The sequence below is a fragment of the Mustela putorius genome, unplaced genomic scaffold (assembly GCF_011764305.1).
Source record: "Mustela putorius furo isolate JIRA1106 unplaced genomic scaffold, ASM1176430v1.1 tig00003834_pilon_pilon_pilon, whole genome shotgun sequence".
NCBI classification, from domain to species: domain Eukaryota; kingdom Metazoa; phylum Chordata; class Mammalia; order Carnivora; family Mustelidae; genus Mustela; species Mustela putorius.
Window position 1 is genome coordinate 103,137,801 of NW_025421987.1, and position 25,156 is coordinate 103,162,956.

The window sequence follows — 25,156 nt, forward strand, 5'->3', positions numbered from 1 at the left end:
TTTTATGAGATTTTTTATTAATTGATACACTGTAACTGTTGTTAAAATCATAGTGAATTGAAAGTTTATAAAATTTAAATTTACTGAGTTTTAAGTAATAGCTTGTTAAAGTTAATAAAAAGTAATAGTAATAATATTAATATAATAATTACATTATTTATTATATATAAATAATACTTATATATTATATATTAATTATATCAATTATATTATATATAATTATATAGCTATATATAATTATATATTGTATAATTAATATTATATTAATTATATATAATATAATATAATATAATATAATAATAATAATATTACTATTTAAAGTAATAGCTTGTTAAAGTTAAGTAATAGCTTGTATTTTAAGTTCATTAACTGAAAAGTTTTCAGATTCTTAGGTTTTCTCAGATACAGTAAATGTGACTTACTTGGTTTGTAAAGAAAAACTGGATAATTTATATGTGTTTTTAAAGTGTGTACTATTTCAGTGATTGATTACCTTTATAAAACTCATACCAAATTGCATTTCTTTAACGGTTTCAAGTTTATCTTCTTTAGAAATCTAATTATGTTCATCTTCTGTACATGAAATTTGTTACTTTTTCTGGATGTTCTTTTGATCTTTCATCATATTTTCCTGCCCAGTTTTATTTGCGTGATAAAAACCAAATATCCAATATATTTGGTTGAATATATTTTGTATTCTCTTGTATTATTATTAGCTACTCAGAATGACACTTTAAAAAAATTTGTTTAGGTCTACATGAATTTGATGCACTGAAGGATCCCGAAGTGAATGAGTTCCGAATAAAAATGCGCAAATTCAGTGAGGAAAAGATTCAGTCGCTTGTGGGATTGTCTTGGATGGATTGGCTAAAGCAGACATACCCACCAGAACATGAACCATCGGTCCTTGAAAACTTAGAAGATAAACTTTATGGAGGAAAGCTCATTGTGGCTGTTCATTTTGAAAATTGTCAGGTAGTGTTATGTTATTTTAAGAAATACATTGTAAAAAATCTTTGATTTTTACCTGAATGCAACACCAGTCGTAGAGGAGATAGCTGGCAAATTTTATTAAAAAGAGCATTTTTAGATTTAAAGATGGAAATTTAGAATTACGTATAACAATCAAATGACACATCTTTTGCACGTATGATTTTTTGATACAGTGATATATTAGTCTAGATTGGGATTGGGAAACCAGTTTTTGAATGGTATGTATGTATGCATTTATTTTTTAGAAATCATTTTTATTTCACTTTATTTCTAAATTTTATTTAAAATCAATTAACCATATAGTATATTATTAGTTTCTGGTTTTTATTTTAAAAGGATGTTAAAAAACTCAAGGAATTTTTAAAAGATGGAAGGAGAAAGGAAGAGAGAGAGAATGGAGGGAAAGAAAGGGAGGAAGGAAGGGAGGGAAGGAGGGAGAAAGGAATGGGACACAGACTCATGGGTTGTCAGCAAAGCCTGGTTCTTCACAGAAAAAGATTGCCAGTCCCAGTCTAGATAATGTTCTTTAGTGTAGATATTTTATTTTCTTATTTGATTTTTCTGTTGCCTATGAAATGAAAGGTTTGATCAAATGATCTCTTTTTTCTCATATTCTTATATATGCATTTCATGGTGATATGGAAATGGGCATTATATTGGAGTATATTTAATCCATACCTGAACGGTGACAGCTATTTTACAAACCAGATTATGAGACTGCCTTTGTATCTAGTGTGGTCATTTTATCATCTAGGATCTGGATTTAGAATTAGGGTAGGCATTCAAGGGTATTTTGTGGTGTTCTTCAGTTACTGCAATAACAACGACATAAACCATTTCAGTAGCCATTCTGTATTGAGCACTTTACCATGCCAAGAACTATGAAAGATATATATTTTTTAAGTATATTCTCCACTTTCAAAACAACTATAGGGGCGCCTGGGTGACTCAGTGGGTTAAGCCTCCTCCTTCGGCTCAGGTCATGATCTCAGGGTCCTGGGATCAAGCCCTACATCTGGGCTTTCTGCTCAGCAGGGAGCCAGCTCTCCCCACCCCCATCTCTCTGTCTGCCTTTCTGCCTACTTGTGATTGCTCTCTCTCTCTCTCTCTCAGTGTCAAATCAATCAATAAATAAAATCTTTAAAAAAAACTATAAAATGTTATCATCCCCATTTTACAATGAAGAAAATGAAAGGGAGAGAAGTTTTTTTTCCCCCCTCCTCTTTTCTTTTCTTTCTCTCTCTCTCTCTTTCTCTGTTTCTTTGTTTCTTATTTCTTGTTTCTTTCTTTTGTGCCAGGTCTTATATCTTATAGCTGGTCTGTGGTAGTGACAGGATTTTATCCAGGTGTTTAGTTTTATTCAGTTCTGCCTCCTTTCCAACAATATGTTTCTAAAGAATTGTAAAAACAAATACAAAAGAAGGAAAGAAAGAGCCGGCTGGCCTTCTGGCATTTTATGAAAGAGATTTATCTAGCTTTAAAGTTTTTTTTGTTGCTCTCTCCCGAGGTATGTTGAGACTAAAGTTCAGTTTAAATCAAGATTTGGATATTACAAAGTCTCACAATCAAATTTGAAATACGATTTAGGGAATTCTGCAGTGTTGGAAGAGGTGGAATGAAGAATTTTACCACTAAAAGGTGACTAGAATTCAACTTGAAAACACTGGCTCAGGGCAATTTGCCCTTCTAGGTCAGTCTGCATTTCAGTACATATGGGTCAGTTCTCTACTGGATATACGTATTTTTCATGTAATCATCATTGTAACAAAGTATATGTGAAAATAAATGTTTTGAAATAAGAAGAAAAATGGGGATATTGTGAAATCTACTGGATTCCAAGCAATCATAGAATTTTTTCCCAAATTCTTTTATTTACTTCTAGTTTTTTAAAAAATTTATTTTAGGGGCACCTGAGTGGCTCAGCGGGTTAAGCCTCTGCCTTCGGTTCAGGTCATGATTTCAGGGTCTCTGGATTGAGCCATGCATTGGGCTCTCTGCTCAGCAAGGAGCCTGCCTCTGTGCCTGCCTCTCTGCCTACTTGTGATCTCTCTTTCTGTCATAAATAAATAAAATCTTAAAATAAATTTATTTTAATCACCTAGTTGTTAGCAAGAAAAGTGCACTCCTAATCCCTGTCCCATCCACCTACCATCCCATCCCAATCATTTCACCCATCCACCTACACATCTCCACTCTGGCAATGATCAATTTGTTCTCTGTAAAGATTTCCTTTCTTGGTTTGTCTCTCTCTGTGGGTTTCTTTGAGTCTAAAATAAGTGTCGTATAGGCAGCAAATAGATGGGTCCTGTTTTTTTAATCCACTCTGTCACCCTATGTCTATCGATTAGAGTGTTTAGTCCATTTACATTCAGTGTAATCATATATGTATATATATGTATATTGCCATATTATTGTTACCTGCTTTGTGGTTGTTAATGAAGATTTTCTCTGACCCTTTCTTGTCTTTTATCTTTCATGGTTTTCTTATTTTCTTTAGTGATACAATTGGATTTCTTTCTCTTTTATTCTTTGCATATTTATTAGTGGTTTTTGATTTGTGTTGCCATTAGGTTTGTGTATAATCACTTCTGCATATGGCAGTCTATATTAAGTTAATGGTTATTTAGGTTTTAACCCATTTTTTACTATTCTCCTTCCCATGTTTTAGGTATGTGTTGTTATATTATATCTTTTCGTTTTGTGAGTTCCTTGACTGATATTTTGCAAAAATACTCATTACTGTTTTTGTGTTTCCTACCTTCATACTTTCACTTTTGGTCTTTCTTTTCAGCTGAAAGAGTCCTATGTTTAATATTGCTGGTTTAATGGTCATGAACTCCTTTAGTTTTTCTTTGTCTGATAAACTCTTTATCTCTCCTTTTATTTTTTTTTAAAAGATCTTTTAAAGATTATTTATTTGACAGAGAGAGAGAGCGAGAGCGAACTTACAAGTAGGAAGAGTGAGGGGGGGAAGCAGGCTCCCAGCTGAGCAGATAACCTGATGTGGGGCTCAATCCCTGGACCCTGAGACCATGACCTGAGCTAAAGGCAGAGAGGCTTAACCCACTGAGCCACCCGGGCACCTCTTTATCTTTCTTTTTATTCTCAGTGATAGCCTTACTAGATAGAGTATTCTTTACTGCAGGTTTTTCCCATTCAGCACTTTAAACACATCATTCCACTCCTTTTGGCTTGCAAAGTTTCTGCTGAAAAATGGGCTCATAGCCTTATGGGGTTTCTTTCATATGTAACTTTCTTCTTTTGTCTATCTGCTCTTTTTTTTTTTTTTTTAAGATTTATTTATTTGATAGCAAGAGAGGAAACACAAGCAGGGGGAGTAGTAGAGGGAGAAGTGGGTTTCCCACTGAGCAGAGAGCCTGATGCAGGACTTGATCCCAGGGCCCTGGGATCATGACCTGAGCTAAAGGCAGACGCTTAACAACTGAGCCACCCAGATGCCCTGTCTTTCTGCTCTTAATATTTTTTATTTATTCCTTTATTTTGCCATTTTAATTGTAACATGTCATTGTGTGGGGCTGCTTTTGTTGATTTTGTTGGGGGCTCTCTGTGCATTCTTCATCTGGGTATGTTCCCTTCCCCAAAGTAGGGAAGTTTTCAGCTGTTATTTCTTCAAATGAATTCTCTATCCCTTTTCCCTGTCTTCTTCTGGGAGTCCTGTAATGTGAATGTTACTACTTTTGGTGTAAGTATTGTGTTCCCTAAGTCTGTTACTGTTTTGTACTTGTTGCCTAAGTACTTTTTTCTCTCTTGTTCATCTTGATTACCTTCTGTTTACTCTGTCTCCTAGGCTATTAATTCGTTCCTCTGCTTCTTCCAGCCTGATGTTCATACCATCAAACATGTTTTTTATTTTATTTATTGAGCCTTTTAGCTCTACCATGTTTTTCTTATTCGCTGGCTAATGGTCTCACTGATGTCCTCTATTCTTTTCTAAAGTCCAGTTAAGTATCCTTAATGATCATTGCTTTAAATTCTCCATTAGGCATGTTATTTATATTTGTTTTGCTTATATCTCTGGTCTTGGTCTTGGTCTGTTCTTTCATTTGGGACAAATTCCTCTGTCTTCTCATTTTGTCTCTGTGCCTGTTTCTCCATGTGTTAAGAAAGTTAGCTACATCTTCTGTTCTTCTGAGTAATGGCCTTAAACAGAAGAGGTCCTGTAGTGCTCTACAGTGTAGTGTTCCCTGTTCCTCACAGCCTGGTGCTTCCAGTAGCATCTCTGTTGTGTGCTGAGTGTTTTCTGCTTTTGTGCCCTGGCTACTTTATCCTTCAGATCAGTATAGTACACAGAGGCTCTCTCTGCCTGTTGTGGGCAGTGTTTGGTCCCTGGCCTGAATGTGGTGTGTTTTAACTAGATGTGCTCTGGTCTACTTATGAAATGAGATCTGTTGCTGTTGCCACCAGAACCGAGGCCTCACAGAACTCCTGGGTCAGGAGATACGGTGCTGGTCAAGGGTTTGGGCTGGTCGTCTGGGTGTGGAAGCCTGCTGTGGTGGGACTGAGGCAAGTGTAACTGGGAAGGATGGATCCACAAGAGTGCGGGAGGCAGGGCTTGGTATATATAAGCAAGTTACATGTGAGTGCTAATGCTGTGTTCATTACCTCAGGTGGCTCTGTGTTTATGCTGAGGGATAGGGAAGGGAAGTGGTGCCTTGCAGTTCCTTTTTTCCCCCATGAGGTTTCTCTGGGAGGGCTGCCTCTCTGGAACTCTTGCCACTGCTATGAGTTGAGCAAGTAGCTACTCCATTGTGCGTGTAGGCACCCTAAAGATCTCTGTTTTCATTCTGTATTTCCTTGGGCTGTTTGTTCCACCTTATTTCTAAGAGTAGCCCCCATGCCTCTGGACTTTTCCTGAGCCAAGCCACTGCCTTTAGAACTGCAGACTTTAAGCCCCACTGGCTGGTTGCAGGAACTTGTGAAATGGGACTCTCTTGCTTTTCTTGCTGGTTACTATGTGGACTCCTTTTCCCCAGGTGCTCCTCTGTGTTACAGTTTGTCTCTTCTTCTTCTGTGCTGTAGCCGCTCCCTCTGTACTGCAAAAGCCATGATTTGTTTCTCTCCTAAGCTTCATCTTCGCAATTTCCTCCAGTGTGGTGGCTCTTCTATCTTTAGTTCTGGAGTTTTTTCTACCAGTCTTCAGATTCATTTCTGGAGTATTTAATGTAGGAGGATTTGATAGTTATCTGTTGTATTCATGGGACTGGGTGATCTTCTCTTCCTATTCTGCTGTCATCTTCCCCTCCAACAGTCATAGACTTTAATGCTGAAAGTAGTTTGAAGATCATCTAGTTAGATTCTTTATATAATATAATCTTTTCACCATCCCTTATATAGTATAGTTTCTTTATATAATATAATCTTTATATATATAAAGATAATATAATCCTTATATAATATATAATCTTTATATTATATATACAATATATAATATAATCTTTATATAATATAATCTTTTCACCATCTCTTATATAGAGTAGTTTCTCTGACCAAATACATTCAGTACTTGGGGAAGTACTCGACCTTTAGAGTAGCATGTTTTCACTTTTGACAATCACATATTTAAATTTTAATATAAAATGTATTTAAAAATTCAAACTAGCCTTTTAGACTTCTTCCCATGTGGTTGTCCTTTCTCATTTTGCATAAGTATCCATTCAGTCTACCCTTTATTATATGTGTCAAATATTCATATAGTTGAGATAGAGCTATCATAACTCCCCTTAGTTTACTTTTCTTTTAGCCAAACAGTTCCCTGGGGATTAAACAAAAAGTTCCTATTTTGTATTGTATAGACTAGTAAAATTATTGTTATTAAAGAAACTTGGAAAGCCACATAGAGTTTATCCTTCTTTGTTTAGGCAACTAAGTCCATTTTAAAAAACACAAATTTGGAGCCTAGCTGGCTCAGTTGGTAGAGCACGAAACTCTTGATCTCAGGGTTGTGAGTTCGAGCTCCACACTGGGTGTAGAAATTACTTACAAGTAAGATCTTGAAAACAAATAAATAAAACCCCAAATTCCTAATGTATTATCAGTACTATTTCATAAGCGGGTAAATACTTCACCAACAAAAAATAAGAATGATGATTTCAGAATAAAGAATGGTTAGCTTACTGATCCCTCATACATGCATTTTTTTGCCCATCCAACTTCTATATAAAATAATAATTTTGCCATTTTGTCATTACTGTTAATGACCAACATTAGGAACACTAAACATGAGATGAAGTATAACAAAGTACTCGTATAGGTTAAAAATGGTTTTACAGGATAGATAGGGAGCAATATAGACAGTAGTTTCTGTGAAAAAGATGAAGTTTTTGATGACCATATCTTCAGTATCATCCAGTTTAGAGCAGGGCTCTTGAGAAGCAAGATAAATAAAATCATGGAACTGTCATGTTTCTGTTTTAAAGAACATTAGTTCCCAGCAGCCACACCATGGCATTATTTTTAATTCCAATAGTCATAATTTGTTAAGGATACCAATAAACCTGAGCATCACTTTCAAACCTGTGTTTTTTTTAAACCTCAGCCAGCATAAGTTATATGAAATAATTGCATCAATTAAGGGAGAAGGGCATGTGGCATTTGAAATAGTCTCCTGTGTGTTAGGGAACAGGGCGGGTTGTGGAGAAGGTAGAAGGAGGTAGAGACTATATGGGGGGAATTTCAGAGAATGTATCAGAAGCATGGGCAGAAATATGAGAAACAATGAAGCACAAAGCGTAAAACTATCAAGAATAACTTCTTCACCTGTGTAGACATTATCTGAATAAGCACAGATGTCATGATACCGATGTAGTCACAAATGAACTGTATCCTTTCCTTCTAAACAGGAGTTTCTGTTCCGTCCTTATGCCCAGTATCTTCATTGGGTAGTCTCTCATGTAGCTGACTATAAGCATTAAGCAATGCAAGTTGACTCCTGAGGAAAATCCAAGTCTTTTAAAGATGCAATATTTTGTGAAGTTTTTAAAAGAAATGTTGGAAAACTGCTTGATACAGGAAAAACCAGTTGAGTTCTGACCAAGTCAGTCTAATTAACAGTTTATGTGAAGAAAATTAACATGGGTGATGAGATACACCAGTACTTCAGAAGACTTGAATGTAGTCATCATGAGATTATGATTGGTATTTAAAGGAAGGTTTCAAGCCCTTGGTACTATATATAGATCCATTATACAAATGTGCAGTTGACCCTTGAACATGCAAGGGTTGAGTGCCAACCCCTCCACATTCAAAAATCCACAGATAACTTTTGACTCCCACAGAACTTACTAATAGCTTTCTGTTGACTCTCTTACTAATAACATAAATAGTTGATTAACACATATTTGTTATACATGTCATATACTGTATTTTTAAGTAAAGTAAGGTAGGGGGAAGAAAATGTTATTAAAGTCATAAGGAAGAGAAAATACATTTACAGTATTTATTAAAAAAAATCCACATAATTAAGTGGACCCACACAGTTCAAACCCATGTTGCTCAAGTGTCAGCTGTATCTCCATGGTCTCAGGTGCATCTCTCTCAGAACTGATGATAAAGTATGTCTTTTCACATATTTATGAAACATTCATATTTCTGTTGTGTTTGTTTCTTGTCTATTTTAAAACTGTGTCATGTGTGTCTTACTGATTTGTATACGTTCTTGGTTTTTGGGAGTAGTGAATCTTTGTCATTGGGAATGTGTTCTCCCTCTATATAATATAATCTTTATGTGTCTTGTCTTTTTTATTCATTGTTTAGCTAGTTTATTTTACTTGATTTTATCCTCAAATTCTAGTCCATTTTCAGATTTTTCTCAATTCTTGTGTTATATAAATGTATACACACAGCATTTCAAATCCAACATTGTTTTGTTTGAAATAACATCAGTTTATGTATTTGTATTAGAATATACCTAGAAATGGAATTGGTGAGTGATGGGTATATGGGTGTAATTGGTTTTTAATATATATTGCCAAAAAGTTTTTCTTTCTTTGTTTTTTTAAAGATTTATTTATTTTGAGAGAGATAAAGAGCAAGTAAGCATGCTTATGCAAGCAGGAGGGGCATAAGGAGAGGGAGAGAATCCCAAGCAGACTCTGGCTGAGTACAGGGACACGATGTGGATCTCAGTCTCAGGACCTTGAAATCCCAACCTGAACTGAAACCAAGAGTTTGTTGCTAAACCAACTGTATCCCCAGAGGTGCCCCCCAAACAGTTTTTCCAATTTATATTCCTACCAGAAATATATTGAGAGTTTAGTTTCTTCACATCTTTGCTAACACTTGATATTGTCAAATTTGAAAAATGTTTTAAAATTTGTCATGTTCCTTTTCATTGAGTTTTAAATTTCACTTAATATATTTTGTTTCTTGGAGTTCTCTTTGATTCTTCTTCAGTTTTTTTGCTCTTTACTCATTTTCAAACAACCTTTAATTCTTAACACATTAACTAAACTTGTTTTATTTTCTGAGTATTACTTGTAATATCTGCAGTTTTTCAAGCCTAGTTCTGATTTCTGGTCTTTTCGATAGGTTCTTGCTATCTGATAATGAGTGTGTCCTCTAGTTTTTTTTATTTCTAAAGGGTCTGTTTATGAAATAGAGAGTAAATAGGAGTCATAGAATAATTTTATGGTATATTAAGGAGCTTAAGGCCTTATTATTCAGACCTGTATTGTTTAAATACAGTAGCCACTAGCCACATTTATACATTAAATTTGAATTTAAGTTAATTAAATGAAGTAAAATTAAAATTCAGTAATTTGCACTAGCCACATATCAAGCTTCTTGAGAACTTGCCCTTGTGGAGGGGCGCCTGGATGGTTCAGTAAATTGAGCGTCTGTCTTCGGCTTAGGTCATGATCTCAGGGTCCTGGGGTCAAGCCCTGCATCGGGCTCTCTGCTTGGCAGGGAGCCTGCTTCCCCTCCTCTCTCTCTGCCTGTCTCTTTGCCTACTTGTGATATCTCTCTCTCTCTCTGTGTCAAATAAATAAATAAAATCTTAAAAAAAAAAAAAACACTTGTGGCTAAGAGGCTGTTGTATTGGACAGCATAGAATAGACTATTTCCATTTTTAAAGAGTTTTATTGGGTAGCGCTGCTTTAGACAGTTACGACCATTTGTATTATGTTAAAAAAGTATCATATCTGGGACGCCTGGGTGGCTCAGTTGGTTAAGCAGCTGCCTTCGGCTCAGGTCGTGATCCCAGCGTCCTGGGATCGAGTCCCACATCGGGCTCCTTGCTCCGCAGGGAGCCTGCTTCTCCCTCTGACTCTGCCTTCCGCTCTGTCTGCCTGTGCTCGCTCTCGCTCGCTTTCTCTCTGACAAATAAATAAAAAAAAATCTTTAAAAAAAAAAGTATCATATCTCTTTGTGAATCTATTTTTTAAAGTAGGTTACTTTCTAAGGTAGCTGAAGGTTTTGAGGTGGATAGTGCAAGGAAATTAAATAAGAAGCTATATTGCTCTTTAGGAGAAAGATGAAGAATTGCCAAAATAGAGTAGTGTGAATGGGATAGAGAGGAGGTGACAGTTGGCAGCCCAAGGATAGGAGGTTGTTGGTATCTTATTGGGAAGTGAGTTAGGGGAGGAAAGTGGAGTCATGTGACTTTTCAAAGGACTCTATGGATCCTGGCTCATATGCTTTGATGCATATAGCACCAACTCATACAGAACATTAGGAAAAAAAGGTAAAAATACTAGAGAAAAGGAACACCCAGTAAGTTTAGGTTAAAAAAGTTGAAATTTGAAGTACCTTATGGAAAAGGGAGGTGACTTAACTTGGTGAAAATACTGCAGAAGCAACCTCTGGTCAGTAGAGAATTTTCTAACAGCCACAGTTGTGCAGAGTAGCAGTTAGCTGCTTTAGGAGATAGTGAATTTTCTTAAATCCTTGGTATGTGATCATATGGTGGGAAATTACTTTGCTGGATGATGAGAAGTTTCAGTTGTTATTAAGTGATCTTTAATATCTATACACTTGGGATTTGTGATGAGAAGATTTGATATTCAGTTCTGACTATATTTCTCATTAATGAAACCTTCTTTGTTTCTTTTTTACATGTCTATAAAATTGGACTGAATTGTTCATTTATAATTAATTGGTATATTCATTTATAATTTAATTGGTATATAACATAAAATTCTTAGTATGGACTACATTTGAACAACTACAGGATTTTTGGAACTTTTTAAAACAAAGATATTAAAAAATATAAAAGATATTTACTGAGAAATGTATTTGAAACTCATTGGTAAACTTTAGTTAAATATACACTTTAGTTAAATATGAATCTTATCTGTGGGATCTGTAGCACTTTGTATAGTGTAAGATGACTTGCAAATTATCAGAAATCTTAAGTTTGTTGTGGACATACTATATCTAAAAAATAAGAAAATGTACTGGAATGTTAAATGTAAAGGATATACATATGTAACATATATATATGAACATACTATGTATGGCTATATACAATGTAGTAATAAGTATAAATGTAAAGAGAGTTTTTTCAGCACAAATATAAAATTTGCTCCTTTTTTCTACCCCCTCTTTTTAGGATGTGTTTAGCTTTCAAATATCTCCTAATATGAATCCTATCAAAATAAATGAACTGGCAATCCAAAAACGTTTGACTATTCATGGGAAAGAAGATGAAGTTAGTCCCTATGACTATGTGTTGCAAGTAAGTGGGAGAGTAGAATATGTGTTTGGTGATCAGCCACTCATTCAGTTCCAGGTATGTGTATTACTATCACTTTTCCATAGATACGTGTGAGTGTGTGTGCGTGCGTGTATGTACGTGTGTTTTAACAATTTAAATTTCTGATAAAAATACATTATTATAGTTAAGTATTCAGAACCTACAGAAAATTATACAAAATTAAATAATAGATATTCATAATCCTACCCACCTCTGAGATAACCATTGTTAAAATTTTGGCATGTTTTTGTTGTTTACTTGCAGTTATATATTTTTGGTATAATGATTATATTAATGTGTGTATCTCAGTGTTTCCTTTCTACTTTTTTGGTTGTTTCAGTGTTAGCATTTCCTGTGGCATAATGAATTTTTTTTTTTTAAGATTTTATTTATTTATTTGTGAGAGAGAGAGAGAGCGAGCACTAGCAGTGGGGTCGGGCAGAGGAAGATGGAAAGGCAGACCCCCTGCTGAGCAGGAAGCCAGACATGGGGCTCATCCCAGGACCCTGGGATCATGACCTGAGCTGAAGGCAGATGCTTAACCAACTGAGCTACCCAGGCATTTCAGCATAATGAATTATTAATAAAACTTGCTAAAGCTGCCTACTGTTTTATCACGTAAACATAATAATTAGGTAGACAATATTCTGGAGGAAATAAAATACAAGATTTTTTGATTAGGGGCGCCTAGGTGTCTCTGTGGTTGAGTGTCTGCCTTTGGCTCAAGTCATGATCCCAGGGTTCTGGGATTGAGCCCCGCATTAGGCTCCTTGCTTTGCCGGAAGCCTGCTTCTCCCTCTCCCTCTTCCTGTGCTTGTGTTCTCTCTCTGCCAAATAAGATCTTCAAAAAAAAAAAAAAGATATTTTGATTAAATAGCCACTAATTAAATGGTAAAGAAACTTATTTGTGATTATCAGTTAACAGGGTCTTATACCTTTTCATTTTGAATTAGAAAGCTTTTCAGTTCAGTCTAACATTTATATGTGTAATTGTCTTTCCCTCTGTTTTTTGTTACTTCCATATATGGTAGGAATTTTGAAAGCATTAGGTCTGTTCATCCTCAAAAGCTTTCCTCCATCTTTGACATACCTATTTCCATGCAATCACAAGTTCCTTGATGATAGTGCCCCAGATTGTTTTTGGAGTTAAGTAGGGTTTAAATAAGGTAAATGAGGGGCACCTGGGTGGCTCAGTGAGTTAAATGACTGACTGTCATGATCCTTGGCTCCTGGGATCCAGCCCTGTGTTAGGCTATCTCCTCAACTGGGAGTCTGCTTCTCCTCCCCTGCTTGTGTGCTCTCTCTGTCTCTGTCAAATAAATAAATAAATAAAATCTTAAATAAATAAATAAATCTGTAGTGCAACACCTCTCCCCCACCATGATCTGATCAAATAGGATCTTGGATGTGACTATCAGTTAACAAGGTCTTTTTTTTTTTTTTTTTAAAGAAGTTAACAAGGTCAATACATTTTCACATCCTTATACTGTAGGATCTGATTACTCTTGTGATTTTTATTTCTTTTTGTTTTAAAGAGGGATAGAGGTATGCCAGATATTAAGTGATGGCTGAGAAAAAGCTGTGATTTTGGGGTGCCTCAGTAGCTCAGCCATTAAGCACCTCTGGCTCAGGTCATGATCCCAGTGTCCTGGGGTCAAGCCCCACATTGTACTCCCTGCTCAGTGGGAAGCCTGCTTCTCCCTCTTCCACTCCCACTGCTTGTATTCTCTCTCTTGCTGTCTCTCTCCCTCTGTGTCAAATAAATAAATAACCCCCCCCCCCCAAAAAAAAAACCAACCAGGAGCTTTGATTTTTTTTTTATTTAATTAGTGGAGGGCGTATTGTTTTGCCAAAACTAGGATATATGGGGTTTTTTTGAGTTTGTGTTTTAGGATTTGTTATTATAAAGAAAAATAAAGAGTTGTATACATTTTTGTACAAGGTCTTGTGAGAGAGAAAGTATAACATTTAGGTAAAGGAATGTGAAGGAAATGGAATGATACATATTTCATGTGTTTGATTGAATATATTTATCATAATATGTGATTTCTTCTTACAGACCATTCTGGATTTTTTTTTAATTTCTAAAAGTATTTTGTGGTTCTGAATTTAATGTAATATGCTGAATCTATATAGGAAATTTATTCTTCTGAGGAATATATTAAGTTTCTTTCTATCCAGTTTGTTAGGCATCCCTGGTAATGTGAATAACCATCCCTTTCCTTATATGCCTTTGGAGAGTTGTCCTGGTCTCATGGAAATAAAAGAGTTTCAAACTGAGATGGTCAATGTTTTTGCAAGGGAGATAGTAATGGTTGTCTTCTGGAGCCTTGTTCTATAAAGGTACTAGGTTGACTTCAGGGATCTATGGGAAGGTCTAAGATGACCACCTTAGAATGTGAAGAAGTGGCCACATGTGTACTACATGTCTACTTTTCCTGACTGACTGATCAGAGTTTACACTATGATATCACAGTCTTTACCGGTACGTGTGTCAAGTCCCACCCCTGGGACAGTGAGCCACTTGGTCAAAATGTCAGGTATTAAGTGCAAAGAGAAGACAAAACATCAAGCCTGAGGTACGTATTTCTTAAAGGTTTAGCCAAAAAAAAGAGGGAGAGAGAGAGAAACAGGTAGATTTAAGATGCCAGGTATGTAACTTAACTCTTCTTTTAGTTCTTTCATCTGTTAACGGGAAGAAAATCTCTCTTACAGGGTTGTTAGAAAAATTAGTTAGTTCTTCCAGTGCCCGGGTGGCTCAGTCGGTTAAGTGTCTGCCTTCAGCTCAGGTCATGATCCCAGGGTCCTGGGATCAAGCCACATGTTGGCCTCCCTGCTCAGCAGGGAGCCTGCTTATCCTTCTGCCTCTGCCACTCCCCCTGCTTGTTTGTGCTCTCTCTGTCTCTCTCAAAGAAATAAATAAAATCTTTAAAAAAAAAAAAGTATCTAGTTCTTAGGTACTTAGGTATTCAATTAATGGTAGCTATTTTATGTTGTGATTTTAATTTCTCATATTCTTAACATTAGTTGTTAAGATATATTTTCATAGTACATTGGTATAGTGATGTTCATTTAATATTATTCTTCTGTCCATTTAAGTATTTGCTTGAAAATCTTTACCTTATTCTTTGTTGCCTCTGTAGTATATTCGGAACTGTGTAATGAACAGGACCTTGCCCCATTTTATGCTTGTGGAATGTTGCAAGATCAAGAAGATGTACGAGCAGGAAATGATTGCCATAGAGGCTGCCATAAATCGAAATTCATCAAACCTTCCTCTTCCTTTACCACCAAAGAAAATGCGAATTATTTCTGTAAGTTTCATGTGTGAACCTTTGGTAACCCCAAAAAGCGTATAATTTTGTTAGGTTGTGTGCTTAAGCCTCACATATTTTCTCTGCTCACTTCTCATTCTGTGAAAACCAGTGCACATTAGCCGAAGATCCGTTACCATTTATTGGTAATTATCTTTCTAGCTACTGTTCTTTTTCCTCAACTCAAGGAAATGTAAATATGCGATTTCTGGTTTTGGTATTCTTTTGGTATCACAGAAAAATGATACCAAATTAGAAATTTCTTGAGAGTGCAGGTGAACATAAACTTCAGTGAGCAATTTGAGAGGTTCTAGTAAAAAAGATGTTCAGAAATAGTTGATGTTCTTGTGTATTTAATTTATGTCAGCTTAGCTTATGCTAGCAATTTTTATATAACTTGCCTTCTTATTGAATACTTTTAGAATTTAAATATATTAAAGATACCATTTTTTCCCTAGAATGTAATATATTTATATAAAGCAATTCCTGTTTCTGTTTATTGATTAGAACAGTTAACATTTTTTAATAGTTACTCAGTTTTAACAAGTTGTATGTTTAATCTCTCCTTGATGATTAAGATATTAGCTCTGTATTAATTTAAGTGGGCAATTCTTAATTCATCCAAAGCTTTAATACTTTTTGTTTATTGTGTTTAGTTTAGTGAACCTCTTGGCAGTATTGGAATGCTGCCTGTATTTTGCTGGAAGAACTAAGTGGTAGTGGTTGTGATGCTTCATTTAGTATATGGGATTTTCAGCTGTTAGTTCGGAGGTCTATTTTCATTATTTTGCCAGTTGACATGAGAACAGATAAGATGGTTTCATTGCTAGCATAGAATATTTATGTCTTTAATTAAAATACTCTATTTCATTCTTTTGCAGCATGTTTGGGAAAATAACAACCCTTTCCAGATTGTTTTGGTTAAGGGAAATAAACTTAACACAGAAGAAAGTGTAAAAGTGAGTACTTGTTAAGATTTGAGTTTTTTAAAATCTGTTCCATTGTTTTTGTTATTTTTAAAAGATTTATTTATTTACTTTAGAGAGAGAAAGAGCACTGGAGCACTAGAGCAGGGGGAGGGGCAGAGGGAGAGGGAGAGAAGCTGACCCCATGCTGAGCCTGGAGCCAAATGTGGCCTGATCCCAGGGCCCAAGACCATAACATGAGTGGAAATCAAGAGGTGGCCACTCAACCAACGAGTCACCCACGTGCCCCTATCTACTCCATTATTTGAATAACTCACTGATACGCTTAATGAATGTCGCACTGGAGATTAAATTTTCCCTATATTGGTCAGTTACACAAGACAGAATATGGTGACTTAAAGTTAGACGAGAATTTTTGTTTTTATCTTTTTTTAAAGATTTTATTTATTTGACACAGAGAGAGATCACAAGTAGGCAGAGACAGAGGGGGAAGCAGGCTCCCCCCTGAGCAGAGAGCCCAATGCGGGGCTCAATTCCAGGACCCTGAGATCACGACCCAAGCCAAAGGCAGAGGCTCAACTGACTGAGCCACCCAGGCACCCCAAGAATTTTTGTTTTTAAAGTATTCTTTGAATAGTTGGAGATGTACTGGATATAGTGACGTTTTTCTGTATGTGTTGTATAAAAGAACTTGCTTTAGATCAGGAATTCAGCAAATACAATTTAAGCCATAGGTTCCTATGCAAGCCCAACCTCCTTTGTCAGCCTTGTTTAGAGCTGCACTCGGCCTCCTTTCTCAGACCTCTCCTTTTCTTTTAAACTTGCTGAACACAGAGAAAATGTAGTATCATTTCTTGGAAGGAAATAGATGACTACATTATGGACCACAAGTTGTTAGCTCATGGAAATTTATTACATAACCCCATACAATTAAGTAAAGATTTAACAAGGCATTTTGTCTCAAAGTGTAAAGCAGTTTCCCCCAGTTGTGCTTGGCAGGAAATTAAGTGAATAGTTTTGTGATCCAAGAAAGAGATTCACGTAGTTTGAGATATTTGCTGGCATGAGGATATATTCAGGAGCACCTTGCCAAAGATTATCAGTGGCTTGCTTTTATTGGTGGACTTTAAAGATTCTTTGGTTAGCTGTCATCAAAATAGGGATTTTTTTTTTTTTTGCTCTTATTTCCTCAGCTAGGATTTAATTTTTAATGAATATGCTAATAGCCAATTCTATTTTTTATTTAATTTAAACTTTCCTTACTATTTTTTTTTCACTTGCAGAAGTACAACGTGTTTGTTGGGACAGGTAAAATAGTCCAAACACCATTAAAGAAAAAAGCTATTGATCTTTTTTCCATTATAAATTGGATTGAGAAGCTTTCCTCTTATCAATTTTCTGAATAAGCTTATATAGGATTGGTATTATTTCTTCCTTAAATGTTTGGTACAATTTACTCCAAGCCATCTGACCCTGGAGTTTTCTTTGTGGGAAAGTTTTTTTTTTTTCCCTAAAGATATTATTTATTTGAGAGAGAGAGCATGAGCATGAGCAGGGGAGAGGAGTAGAAGGAGCGGGAGAAGCTGACTCTACTCCAGGAAGCCTGTTGTGGGTCTGGATCCCAGGACCGTAGTATCATGACCTGAGCCCAAGGCAGATGCTTAACTGATGGAGCCACCAGGTGCCCCGTGTGGGAAGGTTTTTATTAAGAAATTCAATTTCTTTCTTTTTTTTTTTCTTAAAGATTCATTTATTTATTTGAGAGAGAGACAGAGTAAGCTAGTGTGGGGGGAAGGGGCAGAGGGGAGGGAGAGAGAGAATTTCAGACAGACTACCCATTGAGCGCAGAGCCTGATGCAGCACAACTTTGAGATTATGACCTGAGCTGAAAGGAAGAGTCAGGCTTAACAGACTGAGCCACCCAGGCACCCTTAGGAATTTAATTTCTTTAATGGATATATGGATAGTCAGGTTTTCTATTTCTTTATGTCAGTTTTGATAATTTTTGTCCTTTGAAAAATTTAAGTTGTTACATTTTTCGCATTAAGTTTATAATAGCCTCTTACATTAGTTTTTCTATTACTATTTGACAAATTACCACAAATGTAGCAGCTTGAATGCCTGTTTGTTAGCTTGCATTTCTGTTGGTCAGAAGTCTGAGCATGGTGTGGCTGGATTTTCTGCTTATGTTCTTGTAAGGTTGAAATCCAGTGTTAGTTGGGTTGTTTTTGTTCCTAAAGGCTCTAGAGACGAATTTGCTTCCAAGGGGATTCAAGTTATTGGCCAAATTCAGTTCCTTGAAGTTGTAGAACTAAGGTTCTCATTTTCTTGCTGGGTCTTGGTAGGGGATTGACTGGGGATTGCTCTCAGTTAGTAGAGGTGTCTTTCAAGGCTGGTTTTGTGGCTCTTTCTATTTCTAACTCTATAGAAATGGAGAATTTCTCAAGCTTCAAATCCTTCTCACTCTTTGAATTTCTTGCCAAGAAGAACCTGGTCCCTTTTTAGAGACTGACCAATGGATCAGGCCCATGAAAGATAGTCTCCCTTCCTTGAAGTCATCTATGTTAAGTAGTATAACCTAATCATAGGAGTGAAATCCATTATATTTAGTCCCAGGGATCTTTTTTTTTTTTTTTAAGATTTTATTTATTTATTTAACAGAGAGAGATCACAAGTAGGCAGAGAGGCAGGCAGAGAGAGAGGAGGAAGCAGGCTCCCCGCCGAGCAGAGAGCCCGATGCGGGACTCCATCCCAGGATCCTGAGATCATGACCTGAGCCGAAGGCAGCGGCGTAACCCACTGAGCCACCCAGGCGCCCCTAGTCCCAGGGATCTTAAAGGGCACATGAATGTCTTGACCCTGTGAATGTGCTTAGAATTCTGGAGCATATTCCTTCGTGATTTGGTCCTTTCTTACCCTTGTAGTTCACTTTTCAGGTATGCATCTTTTTTTTTTTTTTAAAGATTTTATTTATTTATTTGACAGATAGAGATCACAAGTAGGCAGAGAGGCAGGCAGAGAGAGTGGGGTGGGGGAAGCAGACTCCCCACTGAGCAGAGAGCCCAATGCGGGGCTCGATCCTAGGACCCTGGGATCATGACCAGAGCTGAAGACAGAGGCTTTATTTAACCCACTGAGCCACCTAGGCACCCTCTCAGGTATGCATCTTAATATTTAGGAGAATCCTGAACTCAGTGCTGTCCCAAATCTAGAAGATGACATTAGTGCACACAGAACTCAAGAAGCCCTCTAGTTATAGCTCTAGTGGGAAGGAGGGTTTCTAACCCTCAGAGAGAGCAAGAATTTCTCTGCTTTTTACCTCTGTTATTTGTTTCCTGTTCTTTTTTCTCATTTGTTCCAGTTTCTAAGAAGTCCTGTGGCAGTGGCAGCAGCAACAACAAGGGGGACAGGCCTAAAGTGCAAAGTTGAACCTTCTCTGATTAGAAGAGTTGTACAGAGAATGGGGAAAATCCTCACAGGCTTTTTTTTTTTCTTTTTTCTTTTTCTTCTGTTTGGCATAGTTGCAGGAAGTGTGGGTAAATAAAGCTTTAGCTTTATGGCTGGGTGATAAAAAAGGGGAGCCCTAGGCAACCAAAAAATAATTGGATGATTGAAGAGTGGGAAGAGCTCGGGAATGCAACTCTTTGAAGTTGTTTATGTTTATAGGTTTATTCCTGAGCTGTACTTATGTGGATTTGAATCTTTACTGCCTACATAATTTGAAGACTGAAATGTAGCATATGTTCCCACCAGGTCTCAGTCTGGTCACTGTATGCTGCATAGAAAGGACAGATCCAAGCACTATGCAACGGATTTTGAAAACTGAACTGATATTAGAACCATAGCTTCACGGAGCTTGTTTCACCTTGTAGTCTGAACTTAACCATTGTTTCCTAAAACATCAGTGTTCTCCGTAGGATATAAACAAAACCCAGAGTCTTAAAACATAGTGGTCATAATGGTCTATGCAATTTAAAATTAATTGACATCATAAAGAGCCAGGAAAATATCAAGCTGTATGGATAATGATAACCAACAGGTATCTGCTCAGATGACATATATGTTGTTAGTTACAATAATGCTCCAAGTAAGGGCAAACACACTTGAAAGGGATGGAAAAATAGAAAGTATCAGCTAAGAAACAGAAGATGTAATAGGAGCTATATGGAAAATTTAGAACTGAAAAATACAGTAACTTACCATTTAAAAACTCATGGAATGAGGTGCCTGGGTGGCTCAGTTGTTAAGTGTCTGCCTTCTGCTCAGATCCTGGGATTGAGCCCCGCATTGGGCGCCCTGCTCAGTGGAAGCCTTTCTTCTCCGACTCCCCCTGCTTGTGTTTCCTCTCTCGCTGTGTGTCTCTGTCAAATAAATAAATAAAATCTTAAAAAAACCCAACAACTCATCGAATGGATTCAGTAGTGAAATGGTAATTAGAAAGGAAAGAGTCCATGAATTTTAAGATTAATAAAAATAATTTCCAATTTGAACAAAATGGAGAAAAATGATTGAGGGAGAAAAAACTCCTTATAGCTTCAGATACCTGTGTAACAATATCAGAAGGTTGAACATTTGTGTAATCTGAGTTCTAGAAAGATAAAGAGTACAGTTAAGAAAAACTATTTAAACAAATTATTATTGGGAGCTTTCCAAAGTGGGCAAAAGACATAAATACAACAGATTAAAGAAGCTCAATGAACTACAAATAGGATAAACCCAGAGAATTTCAAGCTCACGTACATCTGATAGCACACTTAGTAGTCAAAAATCGTTAACACCTCATAGCCTACTTATGTGGGTCTTAGCACACCTAACTGTTAAAAAATAAAAATAACCTGAGGAAAGAAGGAAACTCTCTTAATCTTTATCTGGTATTAGTGCCTGACACACTAAATAAGTATTTGTGCTATGAATTAATACATTTTAATGTAACTATTTCTAACAACCTTATAATCTTAGTTAAAGGTAGCATAACACTCCTTCCAAAAGCAAGAACAAATCTGCCTCTTTATAAAGTGATGCCCTTCATGAAACCATGGGAATTTCAACCTATTAATCCCACTGACCTTTTTCTATGTCTAATATCTAAAGGTAGAAAGTAGTGGATTTTGGCCGTTATTTCTGAATAAGAAGGAAATTAGGTATAATGTTGGGGAAAAGTTTCATGTATTATAACACAGAAACATTTTTAATTGTTGAATTCAGGAATTGTGTGTGTAGCTTTGGTATATCCTTTCTGTAGCACAGTGAAAGGTTCTTTGCATGATAAAGCCTGCCTTCCCTTGTTCTTCAAATGTTGTGGGCCTTGTGAAAAAGGATCTCTTTGGAAGTTTACTAAAGTTGGATAATAAAGCACAACTGTGTGAAGCATGATGGTGCTTTAAAATTCTTTACTTTTCAGAGTCTGAAGATGATTCAGACCAAGTATCAGGGAATGGGATAATTTTGACAAAATTCCATGTGATGCAAGTTCAGAGTATAGTTTTTCTTACTGATTTTTCTGAAAACAACTACTTCTCTTTAATTCTGCTACCATGGGAAATTCTACGTTCAGAAAACAGTTTTTCCCCTATGTTATTTTAAATGTAGATTACTTTTATTTTATTTTTTATTATTTTTTAAAAATTTTTATTTATTTATTTGACAGACAGAGATCACAAGTAGGCAGAGAGAGAGGTGGAGGCAGGCATCCTGCTGAGCAGAGAGCCTGATGTGGGGCTTGATCCCAGGACATGGGATCATGTCCTGAGCTGAAGGCAGAGGCTTAACCCACTGAGCCACCCAGGTGCCCCAAATGTAGGTCAATTTTAATACTCTTTTTTAAACCATGTATTGAATTATTTTAGGGTGGTTTTTTTGTTTGTTTTTGTTCTTTTTTGTTTGTTGTTGTTGTTGTTGTTGTTACCACCCATGCCTTGGTTGGAGTCATTATTTTTATTCTTTTGTAGATCATATCCTTTGCTATTGCTGTTTATAGCTAGTATAGAACTTTTGGAGTTCATTATACTTAAGTTTTTTTGAACTTTGTAGCCACCTGATCCATAATTTTACTTCATTCCTTATATCTGAATTCTTATAGAAGTTGGTTGATGGAATTACAACTAGCATTTTTTGTTTTGATTCTTTAAATGCTAGTATTTTTTGAGTACTTATGTAGTAGACTCTATATGTTCTTTTTTTTTTTTTTTTTTTAAGATCTTATTTATTTATTTGACAGAGAGAGATCACAAGTAGGCAGAGAGGCAGGCAGAGAGAGAGAGGAGGAAGCAGGCTCCCTGCTGAGCAGAGAGCCCGATGCGGGACTCAATCCCAGGACCCTGAGATCATGACCTGAGCCAAAGGCAGCGGCTTTAACCCACTGAGCCACCCAGGCGCCCGACTCTATATGTTCTTATTCTCAAAAATTGTCAAAAACCAAGGAATGCTAACATTTTCGAGTCTAGCAGTTTATTATAAGTAGCTTGTTTCTGTTACAAAAACACTGAAAAATATTCATTTCTTTAAACTTGTAATTTTTCTGAATAAACTATTCCAAATGCCAAGGGTGGTAAATTCATGTCTTGTTAGTGTTAAGGGTCACCAAGAGTAAAAACTGAATAGCATTTTTATCTTGAAATTCATTCTATGCTATCATACAAAAGGTGCAGAATGTGTCTTATGGATATTTTGTTTTATTTATGATATATCAAATCTTACTTTACAGATGTTTGAGCCAAGCGTATGTGTGTTCGTTCCGTCTGTCTCATTCCTCTCTCTCTCATGACACATATGAGAGCCCATATACAAAATTTTGACTTTTTAGAAAATAATTGAGGATATTTAATAGTCAAAAAAGTCAGGAGCAAGATTCACAGAGAGTATGTATATGGTAAGATCCTCCATAAGTGCATGATGTTAGATTTTGCTTTCTTAGAATAGAGCTAGTGGTCAAAGCAAAGAAAACATTGTCAGTTGTACTCAGAACTTCCTTATATAAACACATCTGTTATTCACGTGTCTAGAACTCATTTTCACACTGCTATAAATTGAGAGATGTTAGTGGTTCCTTCTGAATGAGACACAAGAGGAGATAGAGTGGGTACCAACACCCATGCCAGCATCACTACAGTAGATAAAATAATGTTTCACATAATCTTTCTTCTTTAAAAAATTTTCAATTTAAATTCAATATAATTAACATATAGTATATTATTAGTTTCAGAGGTAGAATTTAAAAATTCATTCAGTCTTTTTTTTTAAATTATTTTAAATTTGTTTTCAGCATAACAGTATTCATTATTTTTTCACCACACCCAGTGCTCCATGCAATCCGTGCCCTCTATAATACCCAACACCTGGTACCCCAACCTCCCACCCCCCTGCCACTTCAAACCGCTCAGATTGTTTTTCAGAGTCCATAGTCTCTCGTGGTTCACCTCCCTTTCCAATTTCCCCCAGCTCTCTTCTCCTCTCTAACTCCCCATGTCCTCCATGCTATTTGTTATGCTCCACAAATAAGTGAAACTGTATAATTGACTCTCTCTGCTTGACTTATTTCACTCAGCATAATCTCTTCCAGTCCTGTCCATGTTGCTACAAAAGTTGGGTATTCATCCTTTCTGATGGAGGCATAATACTCCATAGTGTATATGGACCACATTTTCCTTATCCATTCGTCCGTTGAAGGGCATCTTGGTTCTTTGCACAGTTTGGCGACTGTGGCCATTGCTGCTATAAACATTGGGGTACAGATGGCCATTCTTTTTACTACATCTTTATCTTTGGGGTAAGTACCCAGGAGTGCAATTGCAGGGTCATAGGGAAGTTCTATTTTTAATTTCTTGAGGAATCTCCACAGTGTTCTCCAAAGAGGCTGCACCAACTTGCATTCCCACCAACAGTGTAAGAGGGTTCCCCTTTCTCCACATCCCCTCCAACAGCTGTTGTTTCCTGTCTTGTTAATTTTGGCCATTCTAACTGGTGTAAGGTGATATCTCAATGTGGTTTTAATTTGAATCTCCCTGATGGCTATTGATGATGAACATTTTTTCATGGTTCTGATAGCCATTTGTATGTCTTCATTGGAGAAGTGTCTGTTCATATCTTCTGCCCATTTTTTGATATGATTGTCTGTTTTGTGTGTGTTGAGTTTGAGGAGTTCATTATAGATCCTGGATATCAACCTTTTGTCTTTCATTCAGTCTTTTTTTAAAAAAAGATTTATTTGTTATTTTAAAGAGAGAGCGTGGGTGGGGAGAAGGGGAGAGAGACTCCCAAGTAGACTTTTCACTGAGCATGTCAGTTGAAGCAGGACTCCATCTCATGACCATGAGATTATGACCTGAGCCAGAACCAAGAGTTGGACTTAGCTGACTGAGCCACCCAGGCACCTCTCACATGTCTTTCCTTTATAGAATCTTTTCACTGGCTAAACTTAAAATATAATATTGAGGGGTGCCTGGGTGGCTCAGTGGGTTAGGGCCTCTGCCTTCGGCTCGGGTCATGATCCCCGGGTTCTGGGATCGAGCCCCATATCAGGCTCTCTGCTCAGCAGGGAGCCTGCTTCCCTTCCTCTCTCTTTGCCTGCCTCTCTGCCTACTTGTGATCTCTGTCTGTCAAATAAATGAATAAAATCTTTAAAAAAAAGGGGGGGGGACATGAAGTTCCTAAGAGGAGGATCGTGTGATAATACATGACAGCTCCCGCCTTCCCCCTCATATATCTTTTTTTTTTTTTTAAGATTTTATTTATTTATTTGACAGACAGAGATCACAAGTAGGCAGAGAGGCAGGCAGAGAGAGGAGTAAGCAGGCTTGCTGCTGAGCTGAGAGCCCGATATAGGGCTCGATCCCAGGACCCCGGGATCATGACCTGAGCTGAAGGCAGAGGCTTTAACCCACTGAACCACCCAGGCGCTCCCCCTCCCTGCCCGCTGCCATATATCTTTACTTGGAGATTTGTGGAGCTTTGGGTGCATATGAAGCAGCATGAGTTTTTCTGGGAGAAAAATACTCTTTAAACCCTTTACTTCATCCCAACATATATGTCATTCTCATTCTGCCCCACTGACATGACTTCACAATTTAGTAGTATTCTATCTATAATTGGTGAGTATTAGATTCTGATTTTTTTATTCGTTACATAAGTCGATCTTTCTCTTTACTTGCTTTCCTTACCTTATAAATAATAATGGACTAGTATTTCATTATTCTAATATTTTATAACTTCTA

At 36.7% G+C, this 25,156-nt stretch overlaps 1 protein-coding gene across 4 annotated transcripts in view; it reads left to right on the top strand.

Annotated features, from left to right (window-relative positions):
• Positions 1 to 25,156, top strand: part of PIK3CB (phosphatidylinositol-4,5-bisphosphate 3-kinase catalytic subunit beta) — a 207,424-nt gene that overhangs the window by 97,260 nt on the left and 85,008 nt on the right. For all 4 annotated transcript variants that reach the window (XM_004762402.3, XM_004762405.3, XM_004762404.3 and 1 more), the window contains 4 exons: positions 752 to 975; positions 11,564 to 11,743; positions 14,851 to 15,021; positions 15,903 to 15,980. In XM_004762402.3, the coding sequence (XP_004762459.1) occupies positions 752 to 975; positions 11,564 to 11,743; positions 14,851 to 15,021; positions 15,903 to 15,980 (653 nt within the window). The remainder of the gene's footprint in view (positions 1 to 751; positions 976 to 11,563; positions 11,744 to 14,850; positions 15,022 to 15,902; positions 15,981 to 25,156) is intronic.